General features: G+C 41.8%; 1 protein-coding gene across 6 annotated transcripts in view; it reads left to right on the top strand.

Moving 5' to 3' along the window:
* Positions 1 to 22,614, top strand: part of LOC100693157 (ral guanine nucleotide dissociation stimulator) — a 60,196-nt gene that overhangs the window by 29,317 nt on the left and 8,265 nt on the right. For 4 of the 6 annotated variants that reach the window (XM_013270900.3, XM_013270899.3, XM_019365764.2 and 1 more), the window contains exons 2-14: positions 13,493 to 13,797; positions 15,032 to 15,106; positions 16,235 to 16,464; positions 16,706 to 16,830; positions 16,964 to 17,179; positions 17,267 to 17,370; positions 17,441 to 17,525; positions 20,521 to 20,598; positions 20,981 to 21,067; positions 21,183 to 21,215; positions 21,319 to 21,440; positions 22,130 to 22,225; positions 22,309 to 22,513. In XM_013270900.3, the coding sequence (XP_013126354.1) occupies positions 13,493 to 13,797; positions 15,032 to 15,106; positions 16,235 to 16,464; positions 16,706 to 16,830; positions 16,964 to 17,179; positions 17,267 to 17,370; positions 17,441 to 17,525; positions 20,521 to 20,598; positions 20,981 to 21,067; positions 21,183 to 21,215; positions 21,319 to 21,440; positions 22,130 to 22,225; positions 22,309 to 22,513 (1,761 nt within the window). The remainder of the gene's footprint in view (positions 1 to 13,492; positions 13,798 to 15,031; positions 15,107 to 16,234; positions 16,465 to 16,705; positions 16,831 to 16,963; positions 17,180 to 17,266; positions 17,371 to 17,440; positions 17,526 to 20,520; positions 20,599 to 20,980; positions 21,068 to 21,182; positions 21,216 to 21,318; positions 21,441 to 22,129; positions 22,226 to 22,308; positions 22,514 to 22,614) is intronic. The other 2 variants (XM_013270898.3, XM_013270897.3) reach the window with 2 other exon arrangements.

Raw genomic sequence — 22,614 nt, 5'->3', positions numbered from 1 at the left:
GTTATCACGCCTCCCTCCTTCTGATTCTCTTTGATACTGAAACCCTCCTGTGCAGGTGTTGTTGAGTCAAACCTCACCAAATGCCATGAAATATCTGCACGTTTGATACTGAGAGTGGTCGTTTGTCATTTTGCAGAACGATGCTTTCTGCATCGGTCGCTTGTACTTCTAGGGGTTTTTCCACATGTGCGGGCATACATTGAATCAATCGTGTTATTTACAGTTTCACTAGTTGTTACAGGATGTAGTGGCCTGTTACTGCAGCAACATGATTCATTGATTGGTCAACAAAGTCACCTAACAAAGGAGCGAAGTTAAGATTTTGTTTTTGGTTCTGATCTAATTCATCAGACAAATGTAAACCCATTCAGTTAGTTGTATCATTTTTAGGAAGCTCCGCTGCAGTTCTAAATGTGGCCATGATTACTGTAATTACAGATTAATCTGTAGATCATTACCCCAGCTGTTTGAGTCATTGTTTCGTTGTTAGAATAGTTGTCATGATAAAGATTACACATGGCTTCTTTTGTCCAATCAGCAATCTGAAACAGAAATACTTTAGTGTAATTTCATAGAAAGCCGAAGAAACAAGCGGGTTTTCAGATATAGAAGCTGCAGCCAGCGAATCAGATGCTTTTACATGTTCAGGTCACGATCAAAGTGAATCTAAAAGTAAAAGCACACACGCAGCAGAATGACTTCAGTGTGTATTACATCAAAAACACCCTCCGAGGGAACCGTGAGCCTCTGAGTTCTGGGTTGGGCCTCCGTGGATCGGTCCAGGTTTAATTGAGTGGATGCTTGATTAAATTGGGGTGTAGTTGGTGACGTCATTGTCTGCATTCACTTATTATTTGTGCTCTGATATGTCTGCATCACTGGAGCCGTTAAATCTTGAGCAGCTGTTATTTTTACTGAAATGAAAACAAGAAAAACTGCATATTTCTGCCATTAAAAGATGACAGCATCTCACATTATTAATCATTTACTAATTTGTATTTCGTGTTTTCACTACATATTACTAACAAACAGACCTGTAACAGCTGCTGAAGTGTTTGTGTTGTGTGTACTGTATTTATATTTCTAGGAGGGCTAAAGAGCAGATTTAACACAGTAACGTGAACCCTCTGTTGTCTAAGTCAGCATAGGCGATAAAAACCAACCCTTCACTACCCTGGCCCTAGTTTTTAGAGGTTGGGTTGATCACTGTCTTAGACCTCAGATGGACAATCAAGAATTAGACTCTTGTTTGTGTTCCTATAGAGTTGAATTGTGATGCTAGTAGAGCTCAGATCATAGCCTGTACATGAAAGATGGACATAGCCACTAGTTGGCACTAAAAATGTTAGTTGATTGAACAAATTATTTTTATTTCATTGAAGTACAACAGCAGTTGCCTGCTGGTTCAACAATGTTAGGATGCCACTGGCTGGTGCCCCTGTAACTTCAGTCTCTGTCACGTTGCATGAGCCAGCGCGGTTCAGCAGGACTTCTGCACGGAGCTGTGTGTGACCACATTCAGTTTTTTGTTAATGAGGTTTTAAAGCCTCAGAGTGAACTTTTTCGCTGTCACCATCTTGTTGGTTTGAGATGAGATGGAACAAACTAATGAGATTGAGATATATTGTGCTTTATGGTTTTTGAGTCTGTGTGGCAGTTTAAGTTATAAAATGTATTTTAAAAGACGTAAAACTAACGATTGATACCACAAACTCATCAGGAAAGCGTTTGCTAGGGTCATAGATCAAGTGAGCAGCAGGGGTCTTTATTCATAAAGAATCTGACTAGTCAGTGCAACTAGAAAAGTCTCCCCCTGCTGGGCATTAGAGAGAATGCAGGTTAAATGCTTCACTCTTCAAACACAGGGAGAGTTATCTTATTCTTTAGTAAACTAAACCGGAACATGTTAACATGTTTGACTTTAGAAGACTGAACACACTACAAACCCAATTGCGTGAAAGTTTCAATGCTGTGTAAAATGTTATATTTATGATATGTTTTCTGTGTTCTGTTGTGAATTAAATAGAGGTTTATGGGTATGCAAATATTTTCTTTGCTCTGCAAATTTAGAGCAGTTAATAACAGGAAATCGTCCCTGCAGTATATGAAGATCACGTGTGTTTTGCTTCTCTATCACTACACTGTTTTCATATCTCTAACTCTCATGTTCCCCCCGCCTAGCTGTCCTCTTTAAACCCAGGCTCATAGATATGGTTTCATTGCTAACTATAAAAATTGCCTTTGTTCTGGATTAAATAAACGTTTTCCAGCCTTGTGCTCCATACATCTCGAACATTCGATCACATAAGGTTGAGAGGATGAGTAATCATATTTATTGGTCTTAAACGGAGCCAAGGATTGTATGGCAACGTCACCATGGAGACCATGTATTCCAGTCTGTGTACCTGGATTACATGTTCTCTTCTTTTTACTTTCCGGTGTCTCTTCGGTCAGACTGGACTGGTATCAGAGGTTCATTATTAAACCCCCCCCATTTGGCTCAGTGTGCCCCTGCTGGTCTCCCATCCCCTACTAACCTGTTCTGCTTCGTCCCTTTGCTCTAATCTAATCCTCTGCTCTAACACAATTACCTAATCCCCCTCCTGCAGAGGCTGAGGGGTTTCCTCCACAATCGCTGCCTTTATTCCCCTCCTGCTGCACAAGCCGTGAATGTTATTTGATGCTGAGGTTGTGTTGCAGCATGACGGGGTCACTGGGGCTGGTGTGGTGCTGCCGGCGGTCAGATTGAGCTATTTGTTGATCCCTCTGGCTCCATGTAACCAGCAACATCAGCCTCAATGCACTGTATCGTATAGCTGAGAGGATCGAGTGGCTTTGAAATGGAGGTGTGCCGCGAGATGAAGTTACTGCAGTGTGAGGCTAATAACAAAATGATGCTGTGCTGTGTCACGACTGGATGATTGTTTAGGGCGATTAATGGGCATTTTGGTTCTTTGTAAAATCGGTTTTGTTATAATAAAGGCATAAAAATGATGCATGCCTGCTTAAAATTGAGGTTGAAGCTGATGTGCTTGACCAAGTTACATTTATCGACCTACTTCTACAACATTTTGTATCTTTCTGCAGGAACTGACCCACTGATGTGGCAAGGTTGATGGAATTGCTTTTTTTCTACCCTATAATAAAACAGTTGCACTCATGCAGAGTTTTTTTTTCCTGGCTCAAAATGGGCCTCTGAGGGGTGACTGTGCATACAACCACAACTTGTCCACGTGTAGCTGAAGAGGATAGTCTTTGTTAACCTCAGTTAGCAGAGGGTTTCTCGTTATTTTTTGCCATTTGATTGGTACAAATGTATTGCATTAAGAGTTAAGCGGTCTCTCTGTGTAACAGTGTGGACCTTGGCTGTTTGTGCATCGTGCTTTGTTTCTTCTTTTTCTTTACCAGCTTTGTTTGACTTTATGTAACCGTGTTTTTGCTTCTTTTTTTCAACCCTGTATAATCTAATTTTCACAGGAGCCAAGAAGCCCCCTTGGCCACAGATGCAATAAGCCAAACAGTATACAACAGTGCATTCAAGCTAAAAATAGTCATAATTACCAACGATGCAGTCCGTTAGCAAAGCAGCAGGATCAGTGGGCGAACCTTTCATAAAACTCTGCTGAACAAAGACTGCTGCTTATCGAGCCCGTCTCAAGAGAAACAGTGAGCACTTCAAACTGTCAGCTCATTCAATTACAAATCAGTTTGCAGAGAACATCAGAGAACCAGCGAAGCAACTCCCAGAGCAATTGGTTCAAGGGACTCTGTTCACCTTTGTGCTTACAGGATCTGATTCGGTTTAGGAAGGAAGTAAGTGCAGGGACTTTTTCATAGATCATTCCCCTTAGTGTTTAGTGAATGTTCTCCATGTTATTGCAGCACCAGCTATCAGCATATTTAAAAAAAATCAATGTAAACATCAGCTATTAACCAAAAATATCCCCTAACTTTAGAACAAAGCAGGGAAATTGGAATTCCAAACTTAATTAAGTGAGTATTCAAAGGAAGAAAAACAATGCAATTTACCTTGGACAGCGTTCAGCACGATGCTGTCATTGTTTCCCTACAGGGGCAACAGAAAATATGTTTTATTTTTACTTAAAAAGGCTGCTGCTGCTGACATGTGGTGCAGTAAACAGAACAACACAGAACTGAACCGATGTGTCGATCGGACTGATATTCAATCAAATATCAGATCAGTCAATCCCTAATAGACACACACCTCCAGTCGTCCATCTTGTTGTGTTTGTAGTTGTTGCTATGCCAGCCGCACCGTAACCGTGTGAATGCAAACAGAAAGAAAGGCCTTGACAGTGAGAGTAGCGCCTCAGTGGGCAGCTACCCTCGGGGAGTACTTAGGAGTCTTTAGTTTTAGAAGCGCAGAGTGACGGCGAACTGAGAGACTCTGAGCTGCTGAAACATTTTCCATGAACTTCGTTCTTTCTGTCATCATCTGATTGTCCTCGGAGCTAACAGTGACTCAGCCTTGCTTGTGAGCAGATGTATGTTATGATACTGCAGCACCAGTTAGCCCCACATGGAATAAATGATCTCAAACACAATCAGATCCAAATAAACCAAAAACTGGACAGTGCACAATGCTGGATTACGGTTTCCTCTGTGCATGTCTCATTGTGTAATTATATCCACATGACCCGGATTTACAGTGAAGAAAAAGTGACTTCAGTCAGCTTTCTCTGGCCTGAGTCACGGGGATGCCATTTATGATATGCTCTTATTTAAGATAAACCCCGACAGCCGGAAGTTTGGTTAAGTGTCGCGGTGAGAAACAGGAGCCGGACCGTCCGACTCGGCACAGAGGAGCTTTTGTTTCTGGGGTTCATTTTGAAGAGAGAAAGTCAAGGGCTGGATCTCAGCAGCAGACAGAAACTGGAATGTGAAGGCCAGACGCCTGGAAAAATACTCAATTCTCCAACTTTGCTCAAATTGCCTGATTCTGCACTTGCTGTCTGTCTGCTGCAGCATGTTTATCTAAACCTGAAGAAAAACTTTGACATCAATATAATCTTTACAGAAACAATTTTGCGTTGCTTTATTTTGGTAGGCGTTAGAGGACATCACCATTTCTTGAGAGGGAAAAATGAGCCAGCTGACTGGTGTCCCTCTGTAGGCTTTAAAACTTGTGAGTTCAAGTTTGGATTTAGGTGAAGTTTTTTTTAAGACAAAGCAGATACAACCCTGTTGCGTTTAAAGCAGCTATTTTGTTTTACTGAGTGAGTTACAAAGTGGGTCAGAGCAGGAGAGAAGGTTCTGGAGGGATTTGATTTAATTCGGCGGGATTAACTGGGAGCAGAGGGGGAGGATGGAGGTCTTTAATGCGCTGTGCATGGACACAGCTGAGAGGTTTTGCTTGTAAGAAGTAACGTTTAAACCTCCTGCGGGACAAAATGATCAAAGTACTCGTTATCACTTGAGAATTAATTGGGATTTCTGTCACACTGTTTTTGTAGCCTAACATGTTTCTGTCGGATCGCTGCTGGTATTAGTTACCTGACCGTATCTCTTTTATGAGGATGTGAAGAGCCACAGAGGATGGTTTTTCTTCTTCTTCTCTTCCACAGGTTTCAGCTGTGCTGAAAGATTATCATTAGAAAAAAAAGTGACTGAGATAGCAACAGTTAAGTGATACTGAGGAAAACCTCCAGCATAAGCTAGTGAGCAGACCTTGAGTCAATGCTATTTGCATCAGCAGGGAACTTCACGATACAGACTTGAAGTCTGGGAATGCAAAATTACTGAAATCTTTTGTTATATCCTTCAAAATATATTTTAGATTTTAGCGCAGATGTCCTCTGACTCCCAGAGTGTAAAGCAAGAAATCCTAACTGCAGGATGTCTTAAAAAATAAAACTTTGCTTGTTCTGGAGCCTTCCCATGTATCAGACAGTCCTCATCAGCAGAACGAGCTTGCTCAATGGAAATGTCAGCGTTTAAACTTTCCACGACACCAAACGTCTGCATAGATATGTGCAAAAGCTCCAGAGTCAACAGCAGAGTGGACTTTGAGTTGGGCTTGTCTGACTCAGGGTGACATAAACGACTGAATCCAAGTCGTGTTGATATTTGAGAAGTTTTACAGTCAAATTTAATTAGCATTTAATTTGCATCAATGATGATTTATGGATATGAAAATCAGCTCTGTTTGAACATGATCAGCATAAGAGGTTCATTTTCCCAATTAAACTGTGAGTGTGATTGATAATGGCATAGCTAAAATGACCAAGCCAGTTTGGCTTGATTAATACCTTTCTCTCTCACCGTTTGAGGCAACACATGAGGAGAAATGTCCTAAGCCGAGGGTTAAATCAAGGTCTTATTTTAGTTTTTATAGAAAAAAATTAAATTTGAGTGAAATTAGTAGAAAGTATAATTCAAAAAAACATGAAAGAAAATAAACTCCATCCTCCATCGTTTGGTGATCCACAGTCACTGCTGTCACTTTGAATCTTCTTTGACACTGTAAACAAGCCAACTTAATAAAAAAAATCTGATTACAGGAAATGTAGATTGAGGTCATCTCCTAAATCTAATCAGAAGTTCTGTGACCCACGGCTGGTCTGTCAAATTAATTTCTCAGCAAAATCTGTTCATGTCCAAAGTCAGCTTTTGAATGGCAGAAGCACAGAGACAAAAATAGACCGTTTGTGTTGTTGTTAGTTTGGAAAAGAAATGATGGAGAAACTGCTGGAATAAAGTTAATTTGGAAGTAAGTGGGCGTGTCTTTATGTATTTTTGTTTTATGGATAAGAAGAAATTTTGTTTTATGATTTTAGCTCCTTTTTGGTTCACTAATACTGGGGGCGATCGTGGCTCAAGAGTTGGCAGTTCGTCTTGTAATCGGAAGGTTGCCGGTTCGAGCCCCGGCTCGGACAGTCTTGGTCGTTGTGTCCTTGGGCAAGACACTTCACCCGTTGCCTACTGGTGGTGGTCAGAGGGCCCGGTGGCGCCAGTGTCCGGGAGCCTCGCCTCTGTCAGTGCGCCCCAGGGTGGCTGTGGCTACAATGTAGCTGCCATCACCACTGTGTGAATGAGTGGATGACTGAACGTGTAAAGCGCTATACAAATACAGGCCATTTACCATTTAATACTTGTGACTTAAATGTAAATTATTTAAATAGTTATCGGGGGATATATCCCAGTGTCTTTGGCCATCTCCTTTTCTCTCTGCTGCCAACAGCTGAAAGTTATTTGAACATCTACCCTGCTGCACTGGATGGGAACTAAAGTCTTTGGTCGCCTCATGACTTTGCCAGCATCTGGTTACATTTATTGTCTTATCCAAGAAAGTATCTGCATATCTACCTGCTGTAGTGTTCAGGGTGCTTGATTAAAACTAAAACATCAGCTCTTGGACAAATTACTTTAAAGAGAAGTTGGAAATTATATTGTATGTTTGCATTTGCGTCCCGACACTTTAGCTGTTCAGAAGCATCAGTGGAAGATGAGTAATGACTTTGGCGCATAAACCAGCCTTCTGCTCGCAGAGACCCCCTCAGTGCCTCAGTGTTTACCAGCTAAAGAGTTCGGCTACACCCTCCTCCCCTCTTCTGTGTCTTACCCCGCTTCCAAATGATCTCACCGCCTTTCAGCATTCATTGTTAGCGAGGGGAAGTCACCGGCTTGTGCCGTGGAGTTGAAATGGACGCGTGCTATTGTTGCCTTTGTTCAGCTGTTGATTGTTTTTGGGGGAGGGGGCAGGCTTTCTCTTGAGAGTTTCTCTTGATCTGCATTTAGACTTTGCCTCATAGGGGATTTCTAATGGTCACTTTCGAAGCAGGTGTGTTTGCTGTTGATGAGCCTTGTAGCTTCACTCCTCCGAACACACACGCTCTTTGGCCTTGGGGGGATTTGGCGCAGCCTCAAGGTTTACTTCAGCCCTTATGTTTATTTTAGCCTGTTCCTGTGCCAGTTAGCTGTGTTTATAAAGCCTATACACTATCAGATAGAAAGAAGGAGGTTTGTTATTTGAGATAAACTTTTTTCTTTTTTTAAATTTTGGGATGTGATTGTCTTTTCGAACTAATGAAGAGGTCAGCCAGCTGTTGTGAAGAGGCTGGGAGTTGATGCTGATGCTCTCGACTCTAATAACTTTAAATTTCAATAGAGAATCGTTCCTGTTTACGTCTGCTTGGGTCATTAGAAGTGTGGCCATTGTTTTTGGTAGTGCTAAGAGCTTTGTTAACAAAGGTTATGTTTATGATCAGGAGACTTGTAAGAACTTGTTGGGAAGCAGGAAAATTCTGGTCCAAAGCTTGTTACCTCATGGTATGCCTTTCTCATTTAACATGTTATGGTTGTTTTATAAACTAATTAGCATTAGGGATGTTTGCTATGAAATTAGACGAGTTGAGGAGTCTAAAAACACAGAATCTCTTTAGAAAATGTTTAATACTGAGCACACTTGAAATCCACAGAGTTAATTAGACAAATAAATATTTCTTGTATATTTTCAGAGCTATATGAAACCTTTAATTGAATCGTGTTTTAAATGTTGCTGAAATGTTTGGGCTATGTTTAATGTTGAAAACATACACAGTGTGAGATTAGCAAAGATAGCAGCTTTTAAATGTCTGAGTATTTATGCACATCCCTGATTAACATGAACACACACAGCTGAGTGCATACATTTGTGTGTGTGTTTTACCTTATTAAATCATGAAAGACTACACGATCCTCCATGATCAGTCATACTTACCTACCTGCCATGGCAGGTGCAGGAAGGAGCTAGCCACCTCGTCCTGCTGAAGATAAAATTTAGCACCAATTGTCGCCTCCTTGTTTTTCCTTCACCCTTTGATAGATGACTGTGCATGTAAGCATATGTGGGCCACATGTAGTTAGGGCAGTGCAAGAGTCTGTGCTGCCTTTTTAATAGAAAATACATGAACTTTCCTGAATTTACTGTGTAATGAATAAAAACGTTTTGGATTTGGTTTACTTTTTTAAAGTTAAAATCCTAGTGATTTTCCTTTTTGGATGGAGTCATGCAGGAGTAACCCTTAAAGACACTCAAGCTGTTTGTGCCTAAGCCTGATGCAGTCAGAAGCTCGGTCTATACAGATTAAATAAAGTTTTTCTAGAAGAAAATCTTGAAACTCTGCAGCCTTCTTGGTAATAGCCGTGAGAGAGCTTGGGTCATCTTGTCAGTGGTAATAAGTTTATAATCTAAGTTTATGTTTTGGATCAGGGTAGAAGATAACCTCAAAATCTGTCATGGAAACAAAAACAAACACCAGAGTTTTTTGGAAGCAGGAAAACGGGGACTCAAAATGGTTGAAAACATCCATCACGAATGCTGGTTTGACCTCCTTATTTAAAAGTACAAGTTTAAAAACTACCCAGCAACTAAAAACTGTTAAGTCTTTGACCAAAGTGCCTCCTTGTGTATTCTTGGCCAGCAGGAATCCTTAAAAACGACACTTAGCAGCTGGACAAGCCTCTTTTGTTTCAGCCCTCTGTAAATCTACTAGGATTTTGCTTTGGTACATTAGAGTGGTAAGATTACCATTTAATGTGAGGGCTGAGCCGACTCCTGTACTGGAACACCGGGCAACAGTCAGGCCAAAGAAAGCCAAGAAAAAAAATCACTGTGTTTAATATAAACCAGTTTGTTTGAGCATTAAAACAACTCTAAAACAAGGATTATTTGGCTTAATTTTCCTTTTCCTTCTTTCTGGAAACTTATCCTCCCTGCTTCGTGACTCGGTCCTGACACTTTTACTCGCCTCACATTCCTCCAGCCCACATATGCATTCATGGTCATTCACAGCCAGGATGGTGTAGGTGAATGTAGAGTGTGGAGGAGGCCGTTTCTAGATGCCAGACATTTCCTGTGGACCCTTCTGTAGTTTTTTCATTTATATCACCATCAGTGTAACCGATTCAGAGCACTGTTTAAAGAATGTTATTCAGCTCAGATGCTCCAGATTATATTTACAATTATATCAGTTCTTTCTTAAAATGATAGCAGCATCATCACTGTCTGTTACTTGTAGACAGCCACTTCACTTTGATTTTGAATTTTCTTGTAAAATAAAGGGGGGCCTAGCAAAAAAAGTTTGGGAACCACTGGGTTAGTGTATGTTCATGCTTTGGAAAAGGTGATTGAGAGCTTACATTTTAAACTTTTAACTGTATTTTCATAAGTTTTGCAGCTTTTTTACAGAGAGAGAGAAATATATGGTACATTTTCTGTGCATTAACTTGTGATCAAAGTGGGCTAAAGTGGCTTGTTTCAGACAGAGGAAGGTCCAGCATGAGATGATCAAGGATTATTATGAATGTCGACTCAGAGAAATAAGCAGAATAGGTTCTGTGTAAACTATAAAATCCACATGCCATATTAAAAAGTATCAAGTTATTTCCCAGAATTTACTATGCCTGAACGTCTTGACACATCAGGATAAAAGACATAATTTGTATAATTCACTTTGAACATCTTGTAGTTTTCAGTGGAAACACTAAGAGACTAAATTTGCATCGTTATCTTCAGGAGAGCTGCCGGTAAATTAAAAATAACAAAAAAACCCTTCCTCCGCTTTAATGACTGTGACGCAGTTTGTTTAGTTTTGTTTTTAACCACAGTGGGTAAATTGGATTCTATAAATAAAAGTAATCAGTGCTTCTGTTTCAGTGTGATTTCTATAATTAACATCTAACTGTGACCCTGCTTTGTCTGGCGTGTCATTAATTGTTTATAGCGGGGATTTTAAAACGTGGTGTGGTGTTGATTTTATTGATGAAACACTGAGTCAGGCTGAAGGCATGCGAGGAAAAGATAAATGTAAGTGAAGCGAAAGGGCTGCTTCTGGATTTATAAGGTTTTATGAGAAACCCCCCACTGAATGTCTTATCAGTCCTTTTGTTAATCAGCTGTTACATCAGTAAATTATGATGATTAAGTCAAACTGCAACTAAAACTGATTTAAAAGAAACTTTTTTCTCATTTATTCACAAGGAGAGTGATCGAGCCCAAATGTTCAAACTGTAAAACTGTTTTCAGTTTAAGAGGAAAACGGAAAACACTGTCACCTGCTTCTTGGCTCTCCTGTAATGGTCAGTAGGAAAACACTCCAGTTTTCAGCCTGAAGACTAAATCTCTTATGGCAAAAACAGAGTCACCTCTAGATTTAAAGCTTGATTTTAAAACATACTAAGCTCCGAGATGGTTCACAAGGTGCTCAACATATCAGTTGTGCAGCTTGGAGCCAGACCCAGACGAGCTGGAAAAGAGATCAGTAAAATCTCAAAATCAACTTTATAAACGTGCAAGGAGACCATAACTTTTCAATACCACTGACCAGAATCACTGAGAGATGAGCATTTCTGTCCGTTTTCACTGGAGAAACCGTCAAATGAACTTTAAGATTTCATTTTCACCGACATTTTGAGGCTAGATTCAGCTTCTAGTCATGTTGAAATAGACGGTCGGGTTTCAGACTCGGTAGTTTCCTCTGTTGAAGCCATTTCGAGATGGCATTGAACTCCCCTTTTTAGAGCATCAGTCTCTCACTTATTTTTCTACTAGCACAGACTGTTTGGTTTGCATGGCAACACTTACGGGAACATGAATAGGAGCATTATTCTGGGAATCGATTCGCCTGATAGAGTGAGGAGCTGCCCTTGAGCGCTGCATTTTTCGGGCCGGAGGTGATAGCAGCGTGGCCTCTGCGGTTTGGCTGATAAGAGCCGCTCCTGCTGTCGAGCCTCTCAGCTGCAGCTGTGCCTCGGCCATTATATCCAGCAGGATTTACAGCAGTCCAGGGGTTTGTCTCCTGTCATTATCTGTCACATACACCCTCCCTCAGCTGTCAGGGTCTCTTCAGGGTTACTGAAGGTCACCTTCTGTGTACAGGACTCTTGTTTATTGGGCAGAGGTTAGATATCCCAGTTAGAGCCAGTTTGATTTGAGTCTTTTTCCTGTGTTTATGAAAATGTTGTTGGTTATCAAGTGTGTGAAATGGCATCGCCTTCTGTCCGTAATCTGTTCGTTAGTAGGCTGGTTCTGAGACATAACACTAAATGATCGGGCTGCAGCTCGCGGTTATGCTCATTATTTTTTGGCCATTAACTGTTACAGATTCACTCCAAGTAAAATAGTGAAAAATATCCCAGTTTCTCCCAATTTAGTCCTTGCGTTATTACTCAGAGAATGTTAGCTGTTTGTTGACATTTAATTACAGCTCCAAACCGTGCTGAGCGTCTCTCAGCCCAGAGCTGATGTTGGAAATGGACTTGAATGACTAATTCTCTGAGGATCCACGATAAGTGGCCGTGACAGATGACTGTGGCACTGCATGTCATTCCTCCATAGTGGTTCACACTGCCATAGCTCTTCCTGTTAGGTTTTAATATGTTCATCTTTCTTGGCTCTCAAACAGCTAATGTTTATTTTACAGTGGTGTTTCCCCACCCGCAGACAGTCCAGGTATATTTGGTTGTTCAATTTAGCATTTTAGAAAAATTATCCAACCGTGATCAGGTTTCTAGAAAACTAGAAAAAAGTGCTTCTTGCTCTTATTTTGAAACTGAACTCATCTAATTCTGTTCTCATCTTTATTGCTTGGGAGCTGATCTTTGCTTACATGTTTAAGTCACCAAAGGTCCATTTACGTCCATTAAATTCAAGAGGCAGACATCCTTATTGCTGATATCTCTAAAACTGGGCAAGCTAGATGGGGAAACAGCGCTGCAGGCCAGCTGAGAACTATCCCAGTGCATGTTACATTGTAGGCAGCTAAACTAGAGTTTGGTGTTTTCAAGGAAATTAGTGTTAAAGATCTAATTTTACTCAAAAGCCGTCAGAAGTTACTTATTATGCTTATTTTTAAAGGGTGTCGTAACACTTTTGTTTCTGTTGTGTAACCGCGAGCGGTGCTGATGAGGCATCAGGTGAAGTGGAATTCGAATCGTTACTTTGTGACGATCCCCGTCAGCATCACAGTTCATGGTTTGTTTCATCTTCGTTTTTCATGTTGAGGAGAAAACAACAGCAAACTGCCGTGGGTGGTGACCTGCAGTGGCCCACAGAGCCCTCATTCAGGCAACAAGCAGCTTGTGTTAATTCCCCGTTTGGGTAAATGCAGGCTGCAGCCTGTATTGTCGACCCAGTTATCCAGCAAGCTCTGTTTGGTAACAAGCTATTGTTTGTTTGTGCACGCACATGATTCACGAAGTATGACTCACAGAGAGGGACCGACCAGAAAGGAGAGGGCCAGGTCACACAGATGGTCATAATTAAAGGGTTTAGTCCCAGAATTAGATGCCGGACATTTTTAACTCCACGTTCTGCACGGTAAAGATGGCCGCTCTTCTCAGCCTTCAGCTCCCTCTAATCTGGTCCCTTAAACACTTATTTGAAGCGCTTGTTCCAGCATGAAGAAACCGCCGTGAATCCTGGGACAAAATTTCACCCAACCAAAGTCGACAGTTGGAGTAAAATGTTTTGTTTTCCTTGTCTGCCTCTCAGAGCTCGACGCAGGAGATCGGCGAGGAGGCCGAGGAGGACGCCATCTTCACCATCACGCTGAGGAAGGTGCAGCTTCACCAGTCGGCCAGCAAGGGGCAGCGATGGCTGGGCGTGGACACGGACTCCGCCCTGAGCCTCTACGAAACCTGCAAGGTGCGGACCATCAAGGCCGGCACTCTGGAGAGGCTGGTGGAGTACATGGTGTCGGCGTTCAAGGGCAAAGACTCCACCTACGTCACCATCTTCCTCTGTACCTACCGATCCTTCGCCACCACCAAGCAGGTGCTCGATCTCCTGCTCAACAGGTACGGTGACACCAGACCACACACCAGGTGGAAAACCAGATTTGTATTTTTTCAAGACTTTTCTGATTTAAATTCTTAATCAGAAATGAAGATGAATACATTGAGGTAGAAGTTGTGTTTAAGTACAAATTTTAGACACTTTACTTGAATATTTTTGTTTTGTAACACATAATCATTCTCAGATCCATTATTATAAAACAAACAGAGAAAAAATTCAGTATATCAGAAGATTAAAATAGCAAATTTACTAAGAAATAAATTCTCCAAATTACAAGAAACAAGGGAGTATTTCTTAAGATTATAAAGGACCAAAAGCACCAAAATGATCACACTGTAAATGAACCCCATCGTGCCCACACACTGTATACAGAGGACTGATGTAACATTAATTAACAGACTTATACATTGCTAGAGTTTCTCTCACAAAAGCTGAACCTGGTACCCAGAGTGATATCACGGTTAATTCAGTTGTTCAATGCAAAATTATCCAAAAGGCACCAGCAGCTCACACCGTTGAAAATTTCGGTTAAGCGAGTCGAATTAACAGAGATAAGGCCTGGAACAACTGCCTACGCCTGGACACCTGTCAATCAAAAGGACCACACCCCTGAAAAGCCAATAAAAAAGAAATATCCACCCAGCAGTTGTGATGGAGCGATAAACCACACATACACAGCAGATTTGTAGTAAATGTGCTGTAAAGTTGTATTTTTTAAACGGGCATCGTGCACTTAGTGGATGGACCCTGCGCAGTGGTCAGAGGTCTACAACTACAACTAGTTTTACTACTCCTGTACTTTTGCTACAATTGTTTTACTGCAAAGCAAAATGTAGTAACAAATAAATATGATACAATAATAAAACAGCAATAAAAAATAAAAAGATGCTGGTGACAGTAAGGCTCAATGAGTTGAGCAGTATCAGTATGTGACCCACATGCCAAAGGCTACTGCAGAGGTGTGGGTTCAAGTTTGCCTCAGGACATTTTCTGTGTTTCATGTTTCTGTCCAGAATAATTTTAAATATTGCTCAGTATTACAAAATACTGTTACTGATGCCCCTGTGCTTTTAAAATGTTTAGCTCATTAGGGACAACAACAAAAGAGAGAGTGAGCCATCAGACCTTGACATGAAAACTGAACTCAGACTGAAGCTTCTTTCTTTTTTGGTTGTTTTGTTCATTAGTTTGGTTCATAAAATGAAACTGTGGTGTTTTTTTTCTTTCTCTTTTTAGGTATGCCAAGCTCCAAAATGTGCCTGCAGCCACAGCACACAGAGCCTCCCAGGACGACCGCACAGAGCTGAGAAAGTAAGCGTGCTGCGACCTTCAGTGTCGAGCTTCCAACATTAATCACAGAGTACATTCACAGCACCGAGCCTCAGCCCCCCCTCCTCCCCGGCTTAAAGCGATCCTTTTCTTCCCCGTGGCTGGATACCTGTCAGACTGAGGGGCTGTTTGGGTTCAGGCAGCCCTAAAAATGTGATAAATCACAGAAAAATAAACAGGACTTATTCATTTTCTTATTCTCTTGTAAAAGAGCTTTAGCTAAATCCTTAAAGTCAAGCCACTGTTTTCCGAGAAATGCTCCCATTGACTTCAGGTAGCTGTTGTTTTAAACTTCACGAGACCAGATGGAGTCATTTATATTCACATTTCTGTGTTGTGACATTTTTAATCATTATTTTTTTTTGCTATTAAGTTGTCTTCTTCTCCAACTTTTCATAAAATATTTTAATTATTAAATATCTATGGGAACATTGTGCAGTTATAATGTTTTTCTAAATAAATGAGATATCTTCAGGTACTCAAATCCCCGTATTGGGAACATGATTTCATGAGTAAAAACCACCTCCTCCATCTTGTAGCCATGTAGTCACCCTGAATGCATTTTATGATGATGCATTATGCATTATTTGCGTCATCCTTATATCCTGAATGAAGGCTGTATTACTCAAAGATGCCTGGAGGTCCCATTGTTTCAAATCTAAGCCAAAATAAAGCTGTATTAAACTAAGTGGAGGGTCATTCATGTTAATGACATCGAGCTTTAGGCAGTAGAGGCTCTTTTAGGATTTCAGGATGGCTCATTAATTCAGAAAAACAGGGCTTTTTTTTACTCTTGTGTAACAGAAACCATATTTGTTTAGATTTAGTTTGAATCAGAAGAATGGAAATAACAAAGGATGGAAAAACAGCCTGACCGTGAGAGTCACCAGTTCAGCTAAACACTAACATACTGTAGTGGATAATTCACTCAAGCGTACCTTAAAATTGAAAATGTGAGAATGTCTTTCTATAAATTTTGTAGTTTTAGTTTTTTCCCTTCAATATTGTTGCTTTGTGGGCTTCCTAAGGAGGCCACTTCAGAGCCAAGTTGATTATCAGCCTCAGATAAGTGAGGTTCTTTTCTTATATTTTATTTCCTGTGTGTTTCAGCACTGTTTCGTCCATCCTGGGCGCGTGGCTGGACCAGTACTCTGAGGACTTCTGGAGCCCTCCAAACTACGAGTGTCTGCATCAGCTCCTCGCTTACCTTCACCTCCACTTCCCCGGCTCGGACCTGGAGCGCCGTGCCCGCAACCTGCTGGCCCACTTCCACCGAAGACAGCAGTGTGAGCCTGATCCTGATGGTATGAAGGCAGGACAAGAGAGGGACACCAGAGCAGGCAGGGACTCCTTTAACATACCAGAATGGTGGTCCCACAGTAAAAAACTAAAGTGTTAGAATAAACCAGTTGAAGGCTGTGCACATTTCAGGTGGCTCTAGATTTTCAGTTCAAACGCTGAGATATTTGTTGCTGTAAAGAACAAAGAAAGTGTTGGCTCAGAAAAAGTGCAGGAGCTGCGTTAAGGTTTAGCTCTGGTGGAGTCAGCTGTGTGAAAAATATATTTTTTTAATCTCTTTAGGGGAACACATCGGCTGCCCTTTTGCTACGCAGGAAGAGAGCGGCTTTGAGGATGAGCTTCCTGCTTTCAGTTTCCTGTCGTTTGACCCCATCATGGTGGCAGAGCAGTTCACGCTCATGGACGCGGTGAGAATCCTTCCTGTCCCTTTCAGCACAGTTACCTGGTGGTGTTGATTCTTAAGATCATATCTGCACCTTCTCTCTTTAAATTAGAAATAAGTATTGATTTTAACTCCCCTCTTTCTCTCTGTCCATTCAGGATCTGTTCAAGAAGGTGGTTCCCTACCACTGCCTGGGGGGGATTTGGTCTCAGCGGGATAAGAAAGGTAAGGAGCACCTGGCTCCCACCATCAGAGCCACCGTGGCCCAATTCAACTCTGTCACCAACTGTGTCATCACCACCTGCCTGAGCAACCCGGCACTGAAGCCCAACCAGAGAGCCCGTCTGCTGGAGAGGTGGATAGAAGTTGCCCGGGTGAGACTTCTGGTCTGCTGAGCTCATGTGCACTTGGGACTGACGGCCGTTTTGGTTTGTTTCTGACTGAACGATTGCTGTTTTCAGGAGTGTCGAATACTAAAGAACTTCTCCTCGTTGCGAGCCATCCTCTCCGCCCTGCAGTGCAACGCAATCCACCGCCTAAAGAGGACCTGGGAGGAAGTGTCACGGTAGGTTTGGTGCCCGCCTGCAGGCTCTGCAGAGTGATTGTTGTGCGCTGACCTCTTTGTCCGCCTACAGGGAAAGTTTCCGAACCTTCCGCGAGCTGTCCGAGATCTTCTCTGACGACAACAATTACTCCCTGAGCCGAGAGCTGCTGGTGAAGGTGAGTCACAGCAACAGATGTAAACATAAAAATGAGGCGGTGCACAGTGAAAACCGAGGAGGTGTGTTTTTGCTGAAACCATCTTCGCAATAATACGCAGACAAATCAGTTTATGAGTTACATAACAGTAACTCGTGGCAGCTGAGCAGGCGGCAGGAGGATGCACGGCTAGGTGACCCTTTACCGTCAGTATCCTTCCTCACAACAGCTGCAGCCAAGCTTCCTGCAGATCAGAGCACCTTGTTCTGTTACTTTTGGACAACAGGATCCATATACGATGTCCAGGGCGGGCTCTGTGCAGCTGACAGGTTGCTGTCATCATTAGTGCGATATAGTGGGTTTAATGCAGAGACGCGTTGACACCTTCAGGGTGTTTTGCAGTTCGTATTGACGCATTCAGTGGAAGGTCAGCAGGAGCTGATTCATTAATTCAAGATATTTGAGTGAGCAGGAAATGACAGATCAACATGCTGCACATGCTGCACATGCTGCTGCTCTCTCACAAATTCAAACACAGATTCTACTAATTTTCCACTGCTCGTCTTTACTCTTGGACTCTACTACAGAAGCTTTGCATGATTCACAGGTCAAAATAATGATTATTTTTCTTGCACTGGGGCTTTGCGTTCATCCTCTGTAACAAGCCGTTTTAATTCCTCCACCTTTACACCAACTCGCTTCTGAGTGGCTGCTGCTTGTAAACAGAAGGTCTGAAGAGCAGTAGGGATGTTTGACCTTTATCACGCAAGAAACTTAGACTGAAACAGGATTTAGTTGTGCTTATCCTGCAGCGCTGTCCTTATAATCAACATGTTTTTAAGCTGTCGCATTCTGACATTTGCACGCTCATAAAGACCACAATTTGAGACCATAATTTTTGTAAATTATTGCAGAACTCATGCCTAATGCACGATATTGAGACTTACTGGATTGAAAAACAACCATGTAGCGTGCAGGACAGTCGGTGTATGTGGGTGTTCGTGGTGATGAGGAATATGGTGTGATTTATTTATTTATATTTCAATAGGCGTTGATGAAAATAGATCTCTAAGGCACAGGGAGATATAAAAATATACCAGTCTCAACACATTCACTGATGTTTTGGTGGATTTTGATGACATTGGTAATACAGTGTTCTTATAATTGAACAAACTAGGTCCTCTTGACCCTTGTGTAAGGTGATCTTTCTTAGCGGTCAGTCTGCTGTGCTTAGTCAGAGTAAAGGTAGAGAGTGAATTATCACCTATTTTTAACCTGAGAAGTTTTCTGATGTAATGCTAAGTTAGTTAACACCCGCGGCGTCCTCTGAGGGAATCCCTGCTGACGTCACAGGGAGGAACCCTTTGGCAGGTGTAGATAACGGCTCCAATATGTGAAAGCAGACCTCAGGGCGTCGCCTCTGTCTATCTGCTCGGGCCAGGCCGCGTTGACTCGACTCGGTTGGCTCGAGTTGCACGAAGCTCCAGAGGCCTCCGGGCATTACATCACTCTGAGGAATGCGCAAGGAACGCCAAGGAGGTGGATTTCCTCCCAGTTTTTACTTTGAGGTTGTGCAGATGTTTTATTTTTTACTCCAGATCAAGTTTTAAAGATCTAATCTGCTGTAACACATAAACGAAGTATATGAAGTTTAAAAAAGCTTTTGGAGAAAAACATCCTTGAAGGGAGGTTCCTGGTTAAAAATCGCCCAGCCTGCCCGTCTCTGACCTCCAGGCCAGCTGGATGCATTAGACATGCTTTAAATCACCAAACGGCACATGTGTTTTCTGTGAACCATAACGTCATCATATTTTGAGCCAATGAAAACAGTTGTGTGACACATTCTGTGGTTAGATTAGATTTGAGCACAAAATGTCATGTTGGAAAGCCAAAGACAAAAATGTCTAAAACTATATTAGCTGTATATAAACTACAGGTGTCTGCAGTCATATAAAGATCATTATATGTTCTGCTACAGCTTCATGCCATAGTATGTGTATATTAACATTTTATCATGAATGTTACTTGATATTTTTGAAGAAGAGATGAAGAAATTAATCAGTCAGAGGTATTTAATTACACAGTCATCAACAGGAAAATCCTTCATTTTCCCTTCGCAGATTTAAAAACACCCAGAAGGACGACAGGCTGTGTGAATTATGTGGATTAGAAGAAGTTGGGAATGAAATACACTTTTTTTTATAGCATCCTTATTATGATGAGTGAAGAGTATGTACATTTATTGAGAAAAATCCAGAAATGTTTGAGTGCTACTGACAGGAATGAAATAGTTGTTGTGTTTCTAAAGCTTGGAAAATGTGTCAGGTTGGATTATGAGTTGAGTTAGCGTGTAAGTTGTGCGTCATTTCTCATTCCCCGGATTGCACGTCCTCGACTCCTCTCCCTGGTCTCAGTTCCTCCCACGAGAGTTACGAGCAGAGGAGGCGAAGACGAGACACGAGGAAGAAGGAGTCGAGGCGGAACAAGACGTCCTCGTTTCAGAGCCTCATTTTAAAGCGATGTCAGTGAAATACCACATTTGAAACACCTGCATCTTAAATGTTATAGCCCGACTACAGCTTTGTTCAAAGTTGGCTAACAGTATATTTTAGAAAAGACCAAAACTGAGCACTGAGTACTGAGGGAGTGCATTTTGATCTGGGTCAGTCAGAATGATTATTTTTCTTTCAGTTTATATATGTTTTATTGTTTAGTATGTTATCTGTCAATTCGTGGTTTTGGGAAACGCACAACAAAAATTAATCAAACTATATTACAGGAGAAATCTGTGTATTCAGAAGTTGTTTAAAGGAACACAACACGAGATAAACTATGTCTGATGTTGAATTTTGTCACGCAGAGATGTTTGTTGTGGGGATGTGACTTTTTTTTTCTACTTAAGTGAGTCAGGAAAACTCACTTATTGCGCCTTAGTGGATGTTGGTTGGGTATTTTTAGTGTTTGGCCTGTTTTAGCATCCAGAAACACTTACCATGTGTTGGTTTTTTTTCTGCAGGAGGGCACCTCCAAGTTTGCAACTTTAGAAATCAACCCTAAACGCGCTCAGAGGAGACACCAGCAGCAGAGAGACCTGGTGAGACCACATGCTATCTGCTTGATGCTTTTCCACCAAAGCACTGCTTCAGGCGCTGAACAGCCTCCATTTTTTTTTCTAATGCTAATAGACCCATCTGCAGCAACCAGTACTCCATATCAAATCCCCTTCAAATTCACTTAAGGAGTACAATCACATTTTGAATGGGGGATTGCCAGCTGCTCTTCAAATTCAGCTTTCTGGAAGTTTTCTTACAAATTTCAACAAGCAGTGATTAGCTTAAACTTCTGCAGCAGTTTGCAGGGCTACTTACTGATGAAAATCAAATTTTTCCTGCAGCGCTGGTTTAAATAACTCTGTTCTAGAGAAATGGTCACTTGCACTCTACCTGCATGTTCATCTCCACTTATTCCGTAAACAGGGAGTGATGCAGGGGACGATCCCTTACCTGGGGACTTTCTTGACGGACCTGGTGATGATGGACACTGCCATGAAGGATTACACTGAGGTCAGACGTCTGATGGAAGTCGTTACCGTGATGATTTTTGGATTTTAAACCCTCTTCCTGGGTTCGTATTTTTTATTTTCTATCACTGCTAATAATTTCTTTTCTTCTTTTTCAGGGTGGTCTGATTAACTTCGAGAAGAGAAGAAAGGTGAATTATTTATTTTTGTCTGTTTGAAATCATCATCAAAAATAATCTGCCAGTCCGAATCCCAAAATCAAACCCTTTTTTCGGCTCTGCCCTCTTGTTTTAGGAGTTTGAGGTGATCGCTCAGATCAAACTGCTCCAGCTGGCCTCCAACAACTACAATTTCACTCAGGACAGCCACTTCAGGGAGTGGTTCGCCGGCGTGGACAAATACAGCGAGGCAGAGAGGTCAGTCATTATGCTTCTCCCTCTGTCTCTGACCCCTGAGGAAAGCAGGAAATCTGCCTGTTGTTTTGATGGTGGTTGGATATCTGCAGTCATCCTTTAATTCTGACAGTGAAAAGGGGAATTTAACAAAACTTGGTGCTGTGCTTTAAAAAAAACTATATATATATATAAACCCTCAAGTTTTGGCAGGAACACATGAAATATTCACGTTCTGAGATTTTTAGGAGTTTATGAAATGATTCACAGCACTGGCTGCCAGCATGAAGCGTGGGTTATTCAGTTGTCCTTATTCAGTTTTGCCGTCAGGATTAAAATATCTGTGCGTTTTGATGAAAATGGTGAGGAGAAAATATCATTTTCAATAATATTAAAAGGTTTTCTTCAAAAAAATAATGCTGATGCTGGTGGTCAGAGGAGGCGGTGAGGGGTTTGAAATAATACAAAACCATTAAAAATGACAGAATTATTCATGGAAGTATTCTATGATTGCAGTAGTGGTGAAATCCACCAAATTGACAAATCTGCAGCTGAGGTGGAATGACCCATTCTTACTAACTTTAGCTCAGATTTTCTGAGTGTTATCAGTGCTAACAGTGTTGTCCTATCTCATCCTTCAGTTTATGTTGTCTTTACCATCTTTGAATTCACATTTTCTCTCTTGCCGTTCTGACTCCCTCCTGTTCCCGCAGCTACAATCTCTCCTGTGAGATCGAGCCTCTGTCAGAGTCGGCGAGCAACACGCTCCGAGGCAAGAAGAACGGAGGAATCATGAAGCGCTGGAGCGAGTAAGTCGCAGCGTTAATACCATTGTTTAAACTTGACCACCAGCCTTATTTTCGTAACCCTCCTGTTACGGTGTCATCTGCAGCCGACAGTTGACGGAGGCCGGTTGCAGCAGCGCCGCAGGCTCTCACTCCAAGTCCTTCGACCACTCGCACTACAGGCCGTACCAAGGAGGAGGGGGGGACAGTGGCGACGCGCTCAGCGTCACCTCTGTCAGCTCGAGCGGATCAGACCTGGAGGATGTGAACGCCAGCTTCCTGTCAGACTCACCGGAGGGACACGAGAGAAAGGTAGAAAAAGCTACACATAGTATTTTCTGCCACATTGTAAAACACGTGACAGCCACTTTTAAGCAGCTGTTTGTGAGGAGGGAAAAAAACAACAGTGGTTC

Source organism: Oreochromis niloticus, linkage group LG12 (genome assembly GCF_001858045.2).
Source record: "Oreochromis niloticus isolate F11D_XX linkage group LG12, O_niloticus_UMD_NMBU, whole genome shotgun sequence".
In the NCBI taxonomy this organism is placed as follows: Eukaryota; Metazoa; Chordata; class Actinopteri; order Cichliformes; family Cichlidae; genus Oreochromis; species Oreochromis niloticus.
This window is presented reverse-complemented; position numbering and strand designations above follow the sequence as displayed.